Source organism: Rutilus rutilus (genome assembly GCF_951802725.1).
Source record: "Rutilus rutilus genome assembly, chromosome: 6".
NCBI lineage: Eukaryota > Metazoa > Chordata > Actinopteri > Cypriniformes > Leuciscidae > Rutilus > Rutilus rutilus.
In genome coordinates this window covers 7,402,392-7,423,125 of record NC_140214.1, presented here as the reverse complement: position 1 = coordinate 7,423,125, position 20,734 = coordinate 7,402,392, and the positions used below count along the sequence as shown (strand labels likewise).

At 36.9% G+C, this 20,734-nt stretch overlaps 1 protein-coding gene across 1 annotated transcript; it reads right to left on the bottom strand.

Annotated features, from left to right (window-relative positions):
• Nucleotides 1-789: 789 nt before the first annotated feature.
• On the bottom strand, nucleotides 790-5,924 carry LOC311292195 (stonustoxin subunit alpha-like; the record flags this gene model as incomplete). Its single annotated transcript, XM_084411785.1, has 3 exons — nucleotides 5,640-5,924; nucleotides 3,473-3,570; nucleotides 790-3,350 (listed from the first exon to the last, which is right to left on the bottom strand). The coding sequence occupies exons 2-3, from the start codon at nucleotides 3,564-3,566 to the stop codon at nucleotides 790-792; spliced, it is 2,655 nt and encodes an 884-aa protein (XP_084267911.1). The 5' UTR covers nucleotides 3,567-3,570; nucleotides 5,640-5,924.
• Nucleotides 5,925-20,734: the final 14,810 nt, after the last annotated feature.

Here is a 20,734-nt window from a genome sequence, read left to right as displayed (position 1 = left end):
TGAAGTTTTCTTTCAGCTCTTTAATAGTTTTTTTCTCTATTTTTGTTTCATACGTCCACATGAAATTTTCCTTAGAATGAGCTGAGTAAGGGCAGTTTTCAGGGCAGATAATGCAGTGTCCATCCTCCATCACTGCACAAGTTTGCACAGGATCTTCTGCAGGGAGGAAACAGTTGGAGTGACATGTGAAGAAGCAGGTGTTGCAATTCATGGTAAAACAGTTTACAGGGGATCTGATTGCTTTCATCACCTTTACATCTTGCTCAAAATCCTCATTTTGCTTCATGCTGTGACTCTCATTTTCCAAACATTGTTTGAATTTTTTTATCTCACTCATTTTAGAGAGACCTGCAGTTATTTGAGGGGTCAGACTTTTCATGGCTTTCTCAAGGCGCTCTCGTTCCTCCAAGACCTTTATAGTCATCGTCAGATCTTTACTTTCAATGGCCCCCAATGCCTTGAAAAAAGCCTTCATCTGTTTGAAGGTTTTGTCCCAGACAAGTTTGGTCAGTTTATCATCTTCATCATCTTCATCATTATCATCTGAATCATTGTCAGAGGTTGTAGGCTCTTCTACTTTTTTGTCTGCATACACAGCTGAATTGTTGAAACTGAAATGGGTGGGTTGTCCCTTTTTATTCTTTTGACAGGGCAGATCTGCTGCTTTGATGGCCTCTAGAACTGGGATGTTTTTACTGTCTGCAAATGTCACCAAAATTATGATGTTCTCTGCAATGTCTTTGCCAAAAATGGACAGGATTGAGTCAAAGATGTATCTCTGATTGGCACTCAGGCGAGAGAGGCCTGGACAACAAAGCAGACGGCATCAATGTGATCGATTCCCAAAGGGCTACAAAGAAAGCTTTTGACCTGCTCTGTAATCAGTTTATCATGTGCGATCCCTCTTGTATCCCCAAATCCGGGTGTATCTACGATTGTGAGGGAATATGGAATTTGAAAGCCAGGCTGATTGTACAGCTCAAAAGATGAGACATTATATGTCTGACTCTCAGCCTGTGAGCGATTGGTCACTTCATTGATTAGTTTGAAGCGATATGCATCCTGCCACTTTACGCCCAGTATGTAATTGACCATCACATTAACCAGCGTGGTTTTTCCTGCACCCGTTGGTCCCAAAAGAAGGATAACTTTGTTTTTCACATCCTCAACCTTTCTTCCGAAGACATACTGATTAAAACTAACACTCTCTGCCATTTTTTTGTGTAGTGTCAGTGTATGTATTGATGGATTGCCCTTTTTTATTCGTGAAGATTGATTCAAGAACAACCCGCTCCCGTCCTTATTTGATTGTTTCTCCTTAAAACTGGCTGAAAACACAGTTTCAGGGCTGGAGAGACTCTCTCCGTCATTTCCACAGTTTGCAAAAACTCGGATTGCGTAATTTGTGTCTTCTTTCAGTCCCTGAAGAGTGCACTCCCTGTTTGTAGATTTCACAGACTTCCATGGCTTTTCACTTTCTTGATCCTTCGTGCTTTCTCTGAATTCCAACACATATCCAGTGACCAGAACATCTTCTCCCACAGATGTAGGAACATCCCAGACTACAGTTGCAGACTCTGATTCTACTCGTTTCACTATAGGTGCTCCAGGAGGAGAGCATGGACGAGTCCTGAAGAATGATGTTGTGTCACTAGTCAGACTTACTCCTGGACGGCACACCGCCTTACAGTTGAAACGATATTCTTTATGTGGTTGTAACTGCTTGACTGTGACTTGATCAGAAACCCCATCAGTAAACACATCAGTCCATTCAGAGCTCTGCGCAGACTGATATGAAATGCAGTACGAGCTCACACAACTAACACCGTGAACAGGAGGTTTGATTTGCAGATGTATGCAGTCATGCTCAGCACTCAAGAAGACTGGTTTTGGGGGTTTTGAGGGGAGCTCGTACTGTGAGCTTATGAGTCTCCCCCTTTCATAAACATGAATTGAAGAGGCAGTGATGAGTTCATCCGGGATTGATGCAATGCAGAATTCAATGTTCTTTCTTCCTTTATTGGCTTCTTTGAAATCTAGGAAGGACTGTATGTTTTCCCTGGTCAGTGTAGTTACATTTCCTGAGGAAAACCATTTATCTGTCTTTTTTGAGGAGTCTTGATCATAACTTACTTGCTCTCCTTTGTTACGCGATTGTTTTTTCAGGTAATTCTCCAGGTCTGAAAAGTACAGTTCCTTTTCATTTAAGGAGGAAAGTGCAAAAGCTATCACATAGTTATTGGATGCTTTCAAGACAACCTTGTCCAAGTCATTGCTAGATGAAAGAACAGGGACTTCTTTCATGATTTCGAGGTAAGATCTAATGACATTCATCTCTCGCTCTCGCTCATTGAGATACTTGTGTACCAGAGCACCCTGAAATGGGGATCTTTCTTTGTCATTAAGAGCATCAACAAGTTCTTGTTCTTCTTTTCCTCCACCCCTTATGGATGGAAGAAGCCTGCAGAGATGTTTTTGAAAAACTATTTTGTACTCTGAGCAGAGGTCCTTAAATTTTCTGATTTTAGTTTTGATTTCAGGGAATTGAATGGCAACATTGTCCCTCATCAGGTCTTGACATTGAATGTCACAATTATCCAGTTCATCCATGATCCGTTGGGCACGTCGTACTAGGCTTACACTGATCTCCCTGACTAACTGAGCAGCTGTTGAATCTAATTTTTTCAGAGGGTAAAGCCATACAGTCATTGGCACAGCATTCTCTCCATTTTCTCCCAACAGTTTTGGCAGCTCTGAGTACACCTTGATGGCATCTACATAGGAAACTGGATTGTTTTCCAGAGCAAAATCTCCATGAAAAGTGCAGCTGAATTTGTTCATTTTCTCTTTTTCTGAATCACTCATTTTCAAAGATGCTTCACCTTCAACTGATATTAAAGGTATATTTTTAATTGATGCTTGGAGGTCTCCTTGTATCTCTTGATGATTTTCATTGGATGAAACCTCACGGTCAAAAATAAAGAACGCTTGAGCTCCATACAATAGAGCCGTAACAACATGTGTGGCCGAGCCCTCCTGAAATACATTGCTATGCTTTATGTTCCCTGCTCCAAGATGCTCCATAGTTAACTGCTCAAAACGTGCCGTTGACCGATATTGTAAGGTGACTCGAGATTGATGTTTCGACTTCTTCTTGTCATTTAAATAGCTAGCTGACCCTTTCACACTAACTAATCCACCCAGAAAACTGGCTTCAAGAGATGCAGAAATATTCAAAGCTTCTACTTTGTCTTCACTTGAATCTGAGGCAATGATTTTGAAGTCAGTGTTTGGCTGTGGCCGTACATTGATATTCTTCTGCAGCATCTCAGCATCCCAAAGAGTTATTCCTTGGGAACATTTTATATGTTAATAATTAGTTACCCAAAGGTAAAGCATAAAATCTAACAAAGTAATAAATTATGCCATTTAGATTGTTTCCTCCCCAGTGTGTTCATGTGCTTTTTATTACCTGGAATGAGGACATCTCTTCTGCAGTCATAAAGCATTCCCAACTGAAAAGGTCGGCCAAGACAAGCCAGTTCAATGGTTTCAGAGTCAGACATCTTTCTAGTGAAAAAGTCTTGGATTATAATTTTTTTGTAAATGTTACATAAAAAGATACAACATATGACTGAAAATATTGCATTAGCAACAAAACAGCATTCATTGGGCCATCTTCAAATATGGGTAAAACTATCTTGAGACAGTGCTGGTAAAAAGTTGCTGGCAGCTTTAATATATTTAGTGCTGTAACTAATGATTTTTTTTTTCAGTCGATCAACTTATTTTTTATAACAAAGATAAAATAAAATATCTGTATTGTAATTATAAAATGACATTTAAAATTTTTAATTAATCCTATCATGAAATAAGATTTTGGTGATCCAACGCCTTTCCCAACCTGTTCACAATGGTTTTTGTTGCAAACATTTAATCGTATAATTTAACAATTATTTTTCCAGTTAATCTATTGTTTATTTTCTGAATATTTGATTAATCCTTTGGTCAGTTTACCAATAAATAATAACCATAACTAATCTATATGAACCTGAGGGTATCTGAGCAGTTTGGGAACAGTGCTGCTTACTGGTCGAGAAATCTGAAAAAATGCTTCTATCGTTATAACAGTTTAAAAATATGCTCTAAAACACAACTTTTGGATTCCTTAGGTCCGACCATATTGTCTCTCAGGCATTGTTTTGATGTAAAATTCTGCATTTTACCAACGCATTGGCGTTGCAAGACAATGCTCAGTAAGTGTTGTTATGATGATGCTCTGAGAGGTTAACTGTTTCATAACAGTGCCACCTATATATAGGGGAGAGCAGGGCATAAACTAACGCGGGGCTAGTTGTAATACACTTGTTTTAAATACTTCCACACATGTTAGCATGACGAAACTTAGTGTTTTTATTAGCTGCCATATCTACACTATATAGAGAAAACATTGCGCCAAAATTCTGAAATCTTTGGAAGATATCATTGAACATTTATTTAACCATGGCAAAAGTAAATTTCTTACTTATGTTAATTTTTCATCTCTATTATTGGTGTTTATTTAATCTCGAATATGTTATTTAACAGTTGGTATAGTTCTTTAATGTTTTGCTAACTAGCAGAAGACACTAGCAAGGTTTAAATCCCAGTTGTGCAGGTGGGGCATGTTGTAACACTGTGCTACAATGTGCATCTATTAGAACTATGCTATTCTATTCTATACTTTATTGAGAAAACATGAGAAAAAGGTGAATAAAGACTGAGAGTCAATGTTCAGAAATTATTAATTATTATTATGTTTTGAACTATGTTGTATAGCTGTGTTTTCCAGTGTGGTCGTTGTCAAACTCAAAAAAAAAAATTAATAAAAAAAAAATGTTAAATACCATTATTTTATATAAAAAAGTTAATAATTGTATTTTATTGAGAAAATATTTTAGTTTGTCTTTTAGATATTTTTTATTAGATCAGATAGCATTTTAAGTTGTCATTATGGTCATGTTACAAGTCCTTCTATTGGACTTGTTCTCACATTTCATTTCCATTCTTTCGGGGTATATCAAGAAAAAAGTATACACTATATTAATAAAACAAAACCACATAATTGTACTAGACGTGGGAAATTAATGTGGGAAAAAATAAACACTCTGAACCCTACGTAAAGATTTATACAAACTGAGAAAGTCAAAAAGCGTTAGGTTGTGCCCGTGGCATTGACAAACGTGGTTGAACGACCACTTTGCGACAATATGGTTTCGGGAAACAGTCGTGACTCGTGTCTAGCTAGTTTATTTCTTCAACGATATATCGTACTATGGTAGTGAAGCAGCGAGTTACGTCGTTACGGGAAACGCACCCCATTTGGATTGAAGCATTTGGTTAACAGAAAATACATTGATATTTTCCAAAATCCTACATATTTTTTAATGTTCTCTGTACTGTATTGACCTGTCCACCTAAAACACATTTTGGGCGAAAAGGGTGAGGATGAAAGAGGAAGGGAGGAGATGGCTGGATGACAGGTTTTTGATTGAATAATGAATCCAAATTTTACATATTGTTGTATTTCTATACCGCTGTAACCTCCAAATCATTCTAACACATTACCATAATCTGCTGCAATCAAATATTGCCCTTACCTGTAGATTAAAGATGTCAGATGTTGATTTGGGGTCCTCGGCGGTGCCTCTAACCAGCTCAATCTTGGATTCTAATGCACTGGGTGTTTGCCAATATTAATATTTCATTACGAAAATTATGAAATATTAATAGGGAAAAAATGCTCTGAGACTTGTTTAAAAAGGTTTACGAATCACCATAACATGATTTCGTTTCATTTAAAAATATTCAGAATAATTCAAAGACAAAAATTCCAAAGGCAAAAATAACAAACTTGTATAAGTCTTCACCCGATTTGCGGCCCCGAGAAAAAACACACACAAAGCTTTTTATACTGTCCTCGTTATAGGCCGCCTTTAAGCTATGGGCTGTCATTACAGCCTTTCCCTTATAAGGTAAAACTTTGGACTTATCCTAGTCCTTATTTACCATAACGCTTGCAAAAAGCACATATTCATATCTATTATCTTTTTCACACCTATTTTATGCAGCACATGCATAATAGCTTATTTGGTACATTTTTGCCCTCGAAGTTGTTGAGACCTCAAACCTGTGTCTCACACATTTTCTCTGTCTCAAGCAAAAGATGTTCACAGTTTCTTTCAAAAATGCATATGGCCTCAACAACCTAAGCATTGTGAAACCACACACACTCACACTCATAACACTTGTAACAATGACCCTAAATGTTTTCGTAACTTTCTTTACATTGTTCTATAGGTTTGCTCATCTTATCCCATTTATGCATAAGAACCAAAATTCCTAATAGAATTACACTTTCACTAGATACAATAATACCCCAAATATAAACACTTAGGGCCATTTTTACAAGTGTTGTGTGGGTGTGTGTGGTTTCACAATGCTTAACATCTTTTGCTTCAGACAGAGAAAATGTGTGAGACACAGGTTTGAGGTCTCAACAACTTTGAGGGGAAAAATGTACCAAATAAGCTATTATCTATGTGCTGCATAAAATAGGTGTGAAAAAGAAAATAGATATTTGAATATGTGCTTTTTGCAAGCGTATGTTAAGTAAGGACTAGGTTAAGTCCAAAGTTTTACCTTATAAGGGAAAGGCTGTACTATAATGACAGCCTATAGCTTAAAGGCGGCCTTATAGATAAGGTGGATGTCTGCTACCCGACCCGAGCCCGACAGGTCCCGAAAAACTCACAGGTCGGGTTTAATGTTTAATGAATAGCCTCGTGTCGGGTTTGGGTTTTTTACCTAAGAAAAACTATATAGGCTATACATGTAGTTCGCGTGCTGTGTGCTTGCCTGCTTACTGTGTTGTGACCGTAAATAAGAGCATGCGAGAGAGAAAGTACGTGCGCAGTTTCAGCGCCGCAGTCCTCATCTGATTGCTGTGTTGTGACCGAAATAGTGCGCGCAGGAGCACATGCGTAAAACAGTTCTGTAAAATTAAATATGACTTATTTTTATTTTATCATATATCATTTTATGCGAGAGATATGTGAATAACACACACACACACACACACACACACACATTACAGATTCAGTTAACATCCACAAATGAATAAGCGCGACGATTCAGGGAGCAGGCTACACAGTGAACTCCGAAAAAATGCTACGCTTGAGCAAACAGTTTGTGAATAGGTTACTACAAATGATGGCCGTGAATAAAACATAATATTCAGAAGTAAACAGTGTAGCTGACCGAGTGTTTATGTCAGAGTGTTTATTTTTAAACCACAACCTTCTAAGTGCTTCTTTTACTGATATTTTTAACGATATCTTTTGCATTTCTAATCCAAACAACGTCAAACTTGGCACTGAACTTACTCGTGCCCGTAGCGAGACACCTGTCAAGTTTGAAATCCATCGGACTAACAGTTCGAGAGATATGCGAATAACAGACATACAGACTGACTGACAGACAGACAGACGTTTCTGTAATTTATAGATAGAAGATACGTGCGTTGTGCCTCGGCATGGCACAGCGCGGATGAATCCAAAGTTTTGAGGAGAATGTGCGGCTGTCAGTCACCGCGCCGGTGTGGATACTGTCATTCGCAATCACAGATTCTACTTTTTGGAAGTATGACCAACATAAGAATTTTCACCGGAAAATGTCGTCTGAACAAGTAAGTAACATCCACTTTTGTTCTGACCAACTAAGGGAAAAAAGCATTGCAGTAAATCGTGCCGATTAAATCTAACGATCGCTTATCATATCACGTCAAACCGTGCAAATTATACTTTGTTCTCAAATTGTTAATGTTAACAACATCAGCATTGTGTGACTACATTTAATGCCCTTCCGAAATTTGTCCTTGTTTTCGCATGGGCCGGTTGCAGTCTCTTTTTTCTCCGAAGTCCGAAGTCTTTCGCGTTTTACAACGAGTGAATCTCCAGTTGTCACTGGTGATTGTCGTTTGAACCTTTCTGGATCCGCCATCGAATTGATAAGTTTAATCATATCAAGTGCTGCGAGAAAAGGCTATAAATCTCCACCACTCACATCCTCACACGCAATATAGCCTACTAGCCGAGACTCCTTCTTTATGTGTACAGAATAGATGTGACGTATCGACGCAAAGACATGCTCGAATTTCCCACGGAAATCCACCAGTACCACTGGAATTAAACATTATTACAAGCTTACCATTTTGAATCGAGCTAAGGCAAGCAGATAGTTTTGAACACTGGCTGGTTATGTACTTGCTCACAAATTTCCCAAAAAATCTACGGACTGCAGCTTTAAAATATAACCAAAATGGTCGGGTCGGGTTAAATGATTTCGGGTGCGGGCTTCGGTTTAAAGCCCTTGCAGACCTCTAGGATATAAAAAGCTTTGTGTGTATTTTCTCGAGGCCGCAAATCGGGTGAAGACTTATCTTTGTATTATTCTGAATATTTTTAAATAAAACGAAATCATGTTGTGATCTCTCAGAGCAATTTTTCCCTATCATATTTCATAATTTTTGCAATTTTACACGAAATATTAATAAATTAATATTGGCAAACACCCAGTGCATTAGAATCCAAGATTGAGCTGGTTAGAGGCACCGCCGAGGACCCTGAATCAACATCTGACATCTTTAATCTACATTCTACAGTTAAGGGCAATATTTGACTGCAGCAGATTATGATAATGTGTTCGAATGATTTGGAGGTTACAGCGGTATAGAAATACAACATGGTGCCCTTGCCTAAACATTGCTCTGAGACTTGTTTAAAAAGTTTTACGAAATCACCACAACATGATTTCGTTTTATTTAAAAATATTCAGAATAATACAAAGGCAAAATTAACCCTTCTATTAAAATAAAGTCTTCACCCGATTTGCGGCCCGAGAAAAAACACACAAATCTTTTTATACTATCCGCCATTAAAGGGTTAGTTCACCCATAAATGAAAATTCTGTCAGTAAGCGACGAGAATACGTTTTTTGTGCGCAAAAAAACTAAACAAAAATAACGACTTTATTCAACTATTAATTTTCTTCTGTGTGGGCCTCTTGAGTGAGTTCACATAGTGTAACAGCGCAGTGCTTCTACGTTCTGACGTACAACCCAGAAGCGCTGCGCTGTTACATTAGTGAACTCACTCAGAGGCCCACACAGAAGAAAATTAAGTTGAATAAAGTCTTTTTTTTTTTTTTTTTGCACAAAAAGTTTTGCCGTGTTCCTTTAAACTGACCAGAGACCACTACCTAAATTATTGGCACACCACCTGAATCTCCATTTTGATGACTCAAATTTCTAAGCAGCAACTTATCCCGTATAAAGTAGCCGTTTGCCACACTCCCCACCACCTCAGGGGAAACTTCAGCAGCAAACAAGACTTCTTTCTGATGCGCAGTCACTATGTCACTACAAGAAAAAGGAGAGAAAACAGATAAACCAGGTATCTCAAAGTTTGGACACTTCTACACATTCAGTTGATAAAGTACGACTCATTGCGTATTTTATGGCACAAGACAAACACCGGTCTTGGAAAAATTGTGGTTGAGATCCAGCTGCAACCGAGTCCTACTAAGCATAGATGCTGGAGCGGAGACTGTTGGAGAGTAGTAAGCAAACAGTCAGCATGAAGAGTAAGTTTTTGAAGCCTGGAGAAAGACGTCCTAATTTATAAAGGACTTAATAATAAATGCTGGGCTTGGATAGAAGAAATAGGCAGAGACGGCAAGCCTTTTGGTAGTTGGTGCTTGCTTCTGCACATTGTGCTTGAGAAAGCTGATGTATGCAACTAGTGTTAAAAAAGTGCTGCCACGTCATGATTTAGACCCCGGTCATAGAGCAGCTGTCCGGGCTCTCCAACACAGCTGACATACCGGCGTCAATGACTGACCGTGTTTGTGACTTGAAAATACGCGTCTGCACGTTCATTGCAGAACACGATTTATCATTCATGATCTCTCAACCTTGTAAATCTGAACTGATTTCTGAACTGAAAATTAACTGAAGACAAAAATACTTTGACTATGGCTTTGGCTTTTACTAATTAGTTTCAAGGAAAATCGGTTACAAATATTTTTTATTTTTTTTATTTTTTTGCTTGCCAAATGACTCGACGTATGTGTCTTTACTGGCAAATAACTAAATAAGAACATATAAGGCTGATAAGGAGAAGTTACAAGAACTTGTTTTTCAAAAACTGTGAACGGCATTGCACATTCTTGAAACTATATTTTTGTCAAGCTAGTCTTGACTGCTATAGGAACATGAGTGAAATTTTGAACACTTTGAGTACTTTTCCAGTCCTATTATGGTAATATTTTTTCTGTGAGTAAAGAAAACTGCTGTAAACAAGTTTATTAACGTGTTAATTAACTTAACTAAATGCATCCTATATGTGATAAATAAGGTATATAGTATACAAGTCAAGTCATCTTTATTTATATAGCACTTTTTACAATACAGATTGTTTCGAAGCAGCTTTACAGTGATAACAGGAAAATAATGCAACATCTCGGTAGATCTAGAAGAGAATAGTGTCATAGTCCAGCTGTCACAGATCAGCCTTGTCACCTCCTCTGCACTACATCTCCCAACACCCTCCATGGCTCTATGTCTGTCTCCAGCGTCTCGTCCTTCCACAGTGTCTCCATTCACACCTTTGTTCATCTGCCTCGTCATCCACCGTATCCTACCATCATCCTCTCCCTTTGTTGTTATCAATAAACTTCCTGTTAACCTTCCATCTTTCTCTCCTGTGTCTGCATTCCCTAACACCAGCTTAAGTTCGTTCAGTGATAGTTCGTTTCTGTTGTAAAAACGGTTTTAGTTTTTAGTTCATTTATCTAAACAGCTGCTCTGGAGAAAACAGTGATTTCATCGTCCAGCTCAGTTCAGCTCTCATGTAATGGTGTCAATGCAGGCAGATCAATAATATTGTTGAATATTTTATAATAATATTGTACAAAATATTTTAGTTGCGTGAGGTAAAAGAAGTTAGAAGAAAAATGAAGGATAAACTGAAATGCACAGCATTTCAACACAACTTCTGCTCACATATTTAAAGGCTGCTATTGGATCATTGAGGGTGAATGTCATATTATGCAGCTACGCATTACTTTACAGAGAGCTTACAACCTACTACGGTGCAACCAAATAAAGTACAGAATTAGTTACAAACTAGCTAGTAGTCTGCTTCACAACAACAATCATTTTCAATGCTAAAGACTCAGTTTAGTATGTAATACCAAGTGCAGAAGTGCATACTATACTTCTAGTGTTCTCCAGTGTAATGACGTAAGAGGTTGTGGAAAAGAGAATCTGAAATGTATTGTATTGTCATTGAAAAGCAGCAAATAAATTGCATTCACCACATATATAATAAAACGTGACTACTGTCTTTTATGATGTATGTAAAACTTTAAGATGTAAAACTTTATTTATATAGCATCTTTTAAAACATTGTTTTTTCAAAGTGCTTTACAGTAGACATATGGAAGAAGAAAAATAAAATCTTCACAAAATGTTTTAGGTGATGTGCATCTAGATGATCATTCTGTGTGATGAATAGAGATTTAAAAAAAAGAAAATATTACCATTACAGTTTTTTCAATTGCTAACATCCTTTTGTCCAATCTGTAGTCACATTTTCAAAACTCTAAACTCAGTTATTACGACATCCGTCTGTTGTAACCATGCTAGTAACACAATTAATGTTGTTTTCACACAATACAGTCAATTAACATGTTTCTAAAATACTTTAATTTTCTTTTTAATACCAAATATACCAAAATCTTCTTATTTACAAATGCTTAAATACAGCATGACAGAAATGAAGACCTAATGTTCCAAACCTTAAATATATTTTGAAACCTCTACTTCTGCAACAGCATCAGCTCAAAAGTACTGAAACAATATATAAAAAAAATATTTAAACAACTGAAATTTTTAGGTAAGAGATTACTGAAATATTGAGAAATAGCTGATTCCTATCTCAGCTGGAGGCATAGTCAGGTGTTGAAGTTCTTTCCATCACTTGGACATACACAGTGAAATAGGACTCTTTGAGTTGGTTTTGTTCAGTGTGGATGCGGATCAACACAGAGGAGCAGAGAGAGAGAAAAATAATGTCTGGGTGAGGGAGAGAAAGAGTTGATGGAGGGGGAGAAGTAGTTGGATCAGGAAGAGGGAGAAGAAGAGGTAGAGGAGAGGAGGAAGAGTGTGTGCTGGACTGCATCTTTGTTTTTCCCCCTGCATGTGGAACCTATAAAAGCTTATTTCTGCCATGGAATAGAAAATAAAAAAGGTAATTTTGACTTTTTATCTCACAATTCTGACCTTTTCTCTCTCTCTAGTTTATATCACAACTCTGAGATAAAAAGTCACAATTACCTTTTACACTTTTTTTATTCTGTTGGGAAAAAAGTTTCCAAATGGCATCAATTTCATGTTTTCATTTCAGTAAAACACACCTCCCCCAGAAAGAGATTTCAACTGAAGTTCTGGGTAGGGGACGCATTTGACCAGTGGCTGCCCTGAGCAAATCTGTTACTTTCTTCTTTCTTTCTACACTCTATAAAGTAATGCTCATTTACTTTTAGATTGCACACATTCAACATTCAAACAACAATATAGAATGGCTTACAGTAAAAGGAAACAATGGATAACAATGGTAAAAAAAACAAAACTATGGATTACATATTGTCTGCAGGAAGAACTTAAACATGACAAGTAATTCAGTTTTCATAATGCCATCAATTGTTAGTATTTTGACAGTTGTTCTGCAATGATTGACAATATGTTCATGTTGGATAAAACGTGCTAGTGAGTCGGGTTTGCTGCGATTTGATAGAGTTAGCATATTAAAAAAAAAGTTGTTTTGGCAAGAAAATGAACTATTTGTCCAATTGTGATGTAGCTGTGTTACTGTGTTAAGAGTTTAGAAAAAGTACTTTAAGTATTGGTAAACGCTTGTTAGCAATTGTAAAACATAAAAACCCATAGCCATCAGATCTTTTTACTGTCATCTTTTTGTGCATTTTGCTTCTCTATGTGAATTCTTTTCCTTTCTTCTTCCTCTTTACATCTGTTCTCCATGTTGATTTTCTTCTTCTCTTCTTCTTTCAATCTCTGTATGTTTCTCTCATTTTCTATTTTATCATATTGTTCCTGGAGTGCTCGTTTTTCTGCTTCGCTTCTGTTGCGCTCCTCCGCTGCTTTTCTCTCCTCTCTCAATCTCTCTAATTCACTTTCTTGTCTTAGTCTGTGAAGTTCTGCCGCCATTCTCGCTTTTTCCTCTTCAGCTCTGGAGCGTTGATACTCTGCTGTTTCAGCTCTACTGCGTTCCCTATCTTCACCAGAGTTATCATTTCCCATTTTGAAGATGGAAATCTGTTATGCAAGATTAGTCTATTAAAGAATTAGAAATCTACAAAGTAAATTCATCACAAATGTCCTGTTAATATGCTGTATGTAAGGGGTGTCACTATGATGACAATTCAGTAACAATTATGAAATTTGGTCAAGATTCGCAGAAACTTTATCATGGAAACTATGTTAACTGCATAGATTTTCTTAATTTAAAAATTCCACTTAAACCTAAATTGTATTTGTTTTTTGTAGAAATATTGAATGTATTTAAAACTTTCAGTCTTTATCTTGCACTCACAGGCATACATTTTATTGTGGTCAATAGAATTGTCAACGCAAGAAACAAAACTGCATTTAAGACATTTCATTTGTGCATATTTTACTGTCTCTCGTGAAAATGAGCATATAATCTGAGATTGTCTCTGCAGCACTTTTTTTTTTGCATTGCAAGATCTATAATAATTACTATAAAAGTAATTATAATACATTTAGCAATGTCTGAGTTTTCATTGTCATATTGATGCATATGGAATTTTTTTTTTTTTTTCATATTTTCAGAACAGAGAAATTCTATAAAATAGCATGTTGGGCTTCTTTGTACTATAAGTTGCAAATTGTATAATAAAATCGATTATAAAAATTCTATTAGAGCATAAGTTCTAAATGTGAAAAAAATTATTATAATAATTGCAGAACTCTGTAAAAAACATACCTATTTCTTCTAGATTCTTCAGTAGTTTTTGTCTTAGCTCGTCCAGTTCTCAGGTACAGCTGCTGTGTGTAAACTATACTAGAGTACTACAGTTTTATAGAGGGCTGAGGTGGGTGTGGCAATGCTGTGATTGGACAGATCTGTCACGGATCAGCCAATGAGACTGCAGTGTTGTGAAGAACATGACAGGTGTGTTATTTTACATTACCAACAAGATGAACAAGAGAATCTTATTTAGTCTTTATTTTAGGCCTGTTAATTAAAATGTTTGTATTTTCAAAAAATTGCTTCAAGCTTTCACTTGTATGTCAAGCACTCATATTTTGTTGTTTCAGATTCACATTAATAAGAGTAATCAAGTCCAGTCTTCTTTTTATTTAGAGCATTATATAATGCAGACTGTTTCAAAGCAGCTTTACAGGGATAAACAGGAAAATAATGATCAATGATGCAAACTGAGTTCAATTCTAAAAAAGTCAATAGTGTCATTATTCAGCTGAAATCTGTTCAGTGTTGATTCAGTTTGGTTCAAGAATAGTTCATCATGGAATGAGTTTAATTCAGCTATAATCAGCTCTGCAGAAAACAGTGATGTCAACATCTTCAATTCAGTTCTCATCTAATAATGTAAAATACTGCTGAATATAAAGTTTCCCAGCTAAGCAAGCCAAAGGCGACAGTGGCAAAGAACGAACCAAACTCCATCTGGTGGCAGAAATGGAGAAAGAAAGAAAAACCTTGTGAGAAACCAGGGGGGCAGTGTTTCGGAAAACATTGAATATTTCATATTATTTTGACGTTTCCCCGGGCGCCGCCATTGGCTAGCGGACCATCACCTGCTGTTAGCATCCCATTGACTCCCATTCATTTTGGCGTCACTTTGACAGCGAATAACTTTACATCTGAGGCGTTTAAAGACTCCATTTGTCCATTATTTATTTCTAAAGAAACACGAAAATGTATAAAAGGCTTCATTACCTTGTATCTTACGTTATGGCCCTGTACATGCAGTTTTTGTAAAATAGGCTAATGATTGCGTCATAACCACGCGACTCTCTGTCGCACAGTAGAGAGATTACCGTATGGGCAGGAGGAGAAGCTCGCGGGCAATCGGGGGGACGTGGAGGCAAAATGACAAAATAATTAATCAGAATACTTAGCAAAAGTTGCTCCTGCTCCTAGCTCATGGACACCTCCTACTCACACTCTCCGTCTCTGCAAGTTTCGTAAGGGAATGATTCAGATTTCTCTTGGCACAGCTACTAGAAGACAGACAGGTTGCTCACGTCACATCTACGTCGTCAAGCTCAGTTTGAGTCTGCGCAGTACGCTCAACCATCAGGAAGTGAGTGCTTCTAATTGACTTCACTTGTCTCCGTTGAATCCAATGGGGTCGCTGTGTCCATTTCTTTTACTGTCTATGGGAGAAACCAGGCTCAGGTAGTGCATTTTTCTAAGATACATTGAACAGAGTGGACAGTTGTTTTTTTTAGACGTGTAGGTTCCTCTGATCTTAAAGGGATAGTTCGCCCAAAAATGATATTTAGCCCATGATTTACTCACCCTCAAGCCATTCGAGATGCATATGTCAATCTTTTTTCAGACGAACACATTTTCAGTTATTTTAGAAAATGTCTTAGATCTTTCAGTGGTTAGAATGTGAAGCAATGGGGTCCAGCTGCTTCAAGACCGAAAATGTGCACGCATCCTTCACAAAAGGGAATGTGCCAACCCGTGGCCCCACCTCGCCAGACTATTTCAATTTTCTGAACAAGTTAATGATAGTTTTCGCTTCAAGTGTTTGCTGTGTTTACCAATGTAAGCACTGTGGCAGTAGTAATGCAATATTTAGAAAATGTACTCTTGTACTCTTGATACTCAAGTACTTTTAAAAACAAGTACTTCAGTACTTTTACTTAAGTAGACATCTGACTGTAGTACTTTTACTTGTACTTGAGTAAAATTTAGCAAGGGGTATCTGTACTTTTACTCAAGTAATGAAGCTGTGTACTCTGTCCGCCTCTGGTCATGCTTTGAAAAAGTTGAAGCGTTGAAAGACTTTGGGCCACTAGAGGGCGCCAGTTCCACTGAAAACTTGATTGATTTCTAACACATGAGATGCATGCAATTCTTAAATTCTAAAACATTGAGACCCAAACATTGATTTTGAAACATTCTCGGTCTGCTAGTTAAATGACAAAAAAAATGAAATGGTTTTTTGTATTTTGAAAGTGTGTGTGTGTGTATACAGTATGTTTACAGGGTGGGTCTCCATGCTGTCAGTAGCAGATTTAGAAATATTAATATTACATATCTCTGTCAGGCAAAGCAAAGGCAGACAAATCAACATTATAGTGTTCTGACCTAATGTTTCTGAGTGGCACAGTGACTGCAGGGCCAATTCTGTAAACCATTATAGAGAACAAGACTGTAAAAAATAAATCCTGTAAAAATAAATAAATAAATAAAACGGTAATTTTCTGGCAGCTGGGGTGCCAGAAAAAAAAAAAAAAAAAAAACCCAGAAAATAACGGAACATAAACATCTCGTAAAAATACAGTAATTTTCAATAAATAAAGTTTATAATTGTAATTTTACATTAAAAAAAATGTCTTTAGCTTTTTATTGTTTAATGAAGGATCATATTTACTTGCATAAAGACAATAACATTTTCTATAAATAAGGTTAAACACTGCTATATACAAATAACCAGCCTCTTAATTGCAAAATACTGTTTATTAGTTTTTATTTAATAAAAACAGTATAACAGTTTTAAAACTATGGTTTAAAAACAATTGCAGCAGTATATTTAATTATAACAATACAACAACTTGTTAAAAAAAAAAAAACATACACAGTTGAATAATAATTAAACAATTATTAAGTGGATGGATGGAGATTGGACTCTCTTCTGAAGAATGTTCTCCATGTATGCCTTCTATTCATAGTCTGTCATTTTGGTTCAGAGTGAAAGAACCTTTCGAACACATGAGTCAAACTTAGGGTTGAAGCCAAACTCTGTAGGACAGTGGCCCTCCAGAAACTAATTAAAAACACCTGAACCAGCTAATCAAAGGGTGTTTCTCAACGATCTTGCGTCCTTGTGTTCTCGTTTTACGTCATCATTAACCGTCGAAGTTCAGACCCAATTCTCAAGAACGCAAGTACAGAGGACGCATGAAAGAACCCGGATGTGTTCTTGATACCGAGGATGCATCGAATGCAGACTTGAGCTAGTACTCGCCTGGTGTCCCAGAAGTCACTGCGGTCGGTTCCGAGTTCGTTCTTCCAAGGAAGCTTGGCAAGACCGGTCTCCACGAGAACACAAGTCCGTTCTCTGCGTTCTTGGAATTGAGAAACAGCCAATGTCTTCAGGACTGCTAAAAACGTCCAGGCAGGTGTTTTGGAAGCTACACTTTGCAGGACAGTGGACCCCAGGAGTGTTGTTTGACACATATGCTGTGACTGACTGACCGTCAGCTGCTTTCTTGAAGTGCTCTTCTCCACTTTCAATCTCTTGGGTTTTATCTTGAAAAGGCATATGTCAAACAAGCAACCAACAACTTAAAGAAACAGACTCCACTCTACTATATAACTCTTTTAATAATGAAAAGTAAAAATGGCACAGCGCATGTTTGTGGAGGGAATCTGCAAGAGAGAAAGTGTGTATGCAAGAGTTGTGAGTTATGAGTGTGTTATGTTAATGTGTTAATATGTTATGAGTGAGTGGTAGTGTGTAATCGACAGCATTTTTTTTATGTTTTGGCCTTCCTTCCATGCAGATGTTTTTTTTTGTTCTGAGAAAACATCGCTATTTCCCATCTCTCTGTATCATCACTATCAGCTTTTATTACATTTTATAGCATGCGCAGGAAGATGAATTAAGAGTTTTGTGTGAAAGAGATTGTGAAACTTTTGGAAAATGCTGGAACAATAGTGTGGTCTGAGAACATTTTAAAATTAAAGCAATGTTTTCAAATGTGTCTGAATTAATGTAGATGTAGCTAGAGAGTTTCATTACCATATCACTATGCTGCTCCATTCACCTTGTGCTCAGAAGAGACTGTTGAGATAGTTGACATCAACAAAGAATGTATGATATGATATGATATGATAAGAAGAAATTTGTTACGAAACGAAACATTGAACCTCGCAGAACTACTTTGAAAAAGCAGAACAGTCAGGGTATGGGAAGTCAAAAAAAAAACTTTATTAGTTTGAATACAATATAACACCAACTAATGGTCTACAGATAGATACAGTGGGGAAAATAATTATTTGATCCCCTGCTGATTTTGTAAGTTTGCCCACTACTTCTAATGATTCAGAGAAGGTTTTGGAGAAACTGCTGTGGTCAAATGAGACCAAAATTGAGCTCTTTGGCATCAACTCAACTCGCCGTGTTTGGAGGGAGAGAAATGTTGACTATGACCCCAAGAACACCATCTCTACAGTCAAGCACTGAGGTGGAAATATAATGCTTTTGGGCTGTTTTCTGGATGACTTCACTGTATTGAGGGGCCGATGGACCGGGCCATGTACCGTCAAATCTTGTACGAGAACCTCCTTCCTTCAGCCAGAACACTGAAGATGGGTTGTGGATGGGGTCTTTCAGTGTGACAATGACACACACATTTTTAATGAGAGTATTTTGAGAGTATCTGTAAAGAGGAGTGGACCAAAATCCCCTTTGAGATGTGTGCAAACCTTGTGACCAACAAGAAAGGTCTTACCTCTGTTTCTCCACCAAGTAAATAAAATGTATAGACCCTTTATTTCTTTGTAAGTGGGCAAACTTACAAAATCAGCAGGGGATCAAATAATAATTTTCCCTACTATACTTAGCTGTAACTGTTAAGATTGTTGTAGCAAACAAAAGTGTTTGGCCAAATGTCACCTTTTTTGACTGTTTATTTCAATTCTTCACATGCCATTTGGTAAAAAACAAACAAATATGAAAATATGTAATGGGTTTAAATCTCACTGCTGTGTTTAAAATAGTCTAGATGCGCGATCATGTAATCATAAATGGCAAATTTGCAGTTACCATCATACCCTCTCTAACGTTACTTCAGATGCACAGTTTTGTGGGCAACAACCCTTTGAGTCACGATTCTACAGAGTTCTTCAAGGGCTCGTAATGCTGTTTGGGAATTTGCTCAGTATGTGAACAGGTGCTGGTTTGGATTTCTAACTTTCTGATAGTAGTTTGTCGCCATCTGCCGGTGTGCTTGAGGTAGTACATTTCATTGAAATGCTGAGTTAATCAGGTATTGATGCAATGCAGATATTCTTTCAATGTTCTTTCTTCTATAATTGGCTTCTTTGAAATCTAGGGAGGCCTGAATGGTTTCCCTGGTCATAGTAGTTACATCTCCTGAGGAAAACCATTTCTGTCTTTTTTTGAGAAGTCTTGATCATAACTTAAAAGGTTAGTTCACCCAAAATTTTTATTTCTTTCATTAATTACTCTTAGGTCGTTCCAAAAATGTAAGACCTTTGCTTCGTTCATCCTAGGAACACAAATGAAGATATTTTTGATCAAATCTGAGAGGTTTCTAACCCCACATAGGCAGCAACGTCATTTCAACTTTCAAGGGCCAGAAAGGTAGTAAAGACATCGTTAAAATAGTCCATGTGACTACAGTGGTTCAACCTCAATGTTATGAAGCGACGAGAATACTTGTTTGCAAAACCCCCCAAAATAATGACTTTATTCAACAAATGAATGGTTTTCTTCTGGGTTTAGAACGACAGGAGGGTGGGTAATTAATAACAGAATTTTCATTTTTGGGTGAACGAACCCTTTAATTGCACTCCATTGTTACATGATTGTTTTTTTCAGGTACAGTAATTCTCCAAGTCTGAAAGGTACAGTTCCAGAGTGCAAAAGATATCACATAGTCATTGGACGCTTTCAAGACAACCTTGTAGGCCTACAAGTCATTGCTGGTTGAAAGAACAGGGAAATCTTTCAGGTAGACCGGGTACAGTTGGTACACTTTTTGCTTTTTCCATTACCACACCAAAACTAGGGACTGAAAATAAGTGATTTTTTCATATGACATTTACTTTACTTGTCTACTAAAATATAAATAATTATTAACATCCATAATATGTCATATTTGCCATGATTAGCTCATAAACACGAGAAGCTTTTTTGTTCCAACCAACATGGTTGTTAGTTATGGTTGGAACAAAAAAGCTTCTTGTGTTTATGAGCTAATTATAATAAAAAATATAAAAATATATTTTAGGTATATTTTAACTGTGCTGGAAATGATCATTGTAACAATGCATTGAAAGTATACTGTCAAAATATATTATAGTATACAATAGTATTTTGTAAGTATAGCTAAGTATTATTTGTTTATTAATGTGCATTTGTTATTGAAGACGTGTATATAAAACTACACGTATGGTATATTGCTTGTATGTTTCGAAGACACTCGTAATGAATTTGTAATGTACTTGTAACACAAATAAAGTACACTTTAATATCACTAATCAAGCATGTATAGTCCCTACACAGGCATATACTTAAAGTATGCTTGAAGTTGTTACAATCTAGTACACAAAAGTACACTAAATACACTTAAAGTTATGCT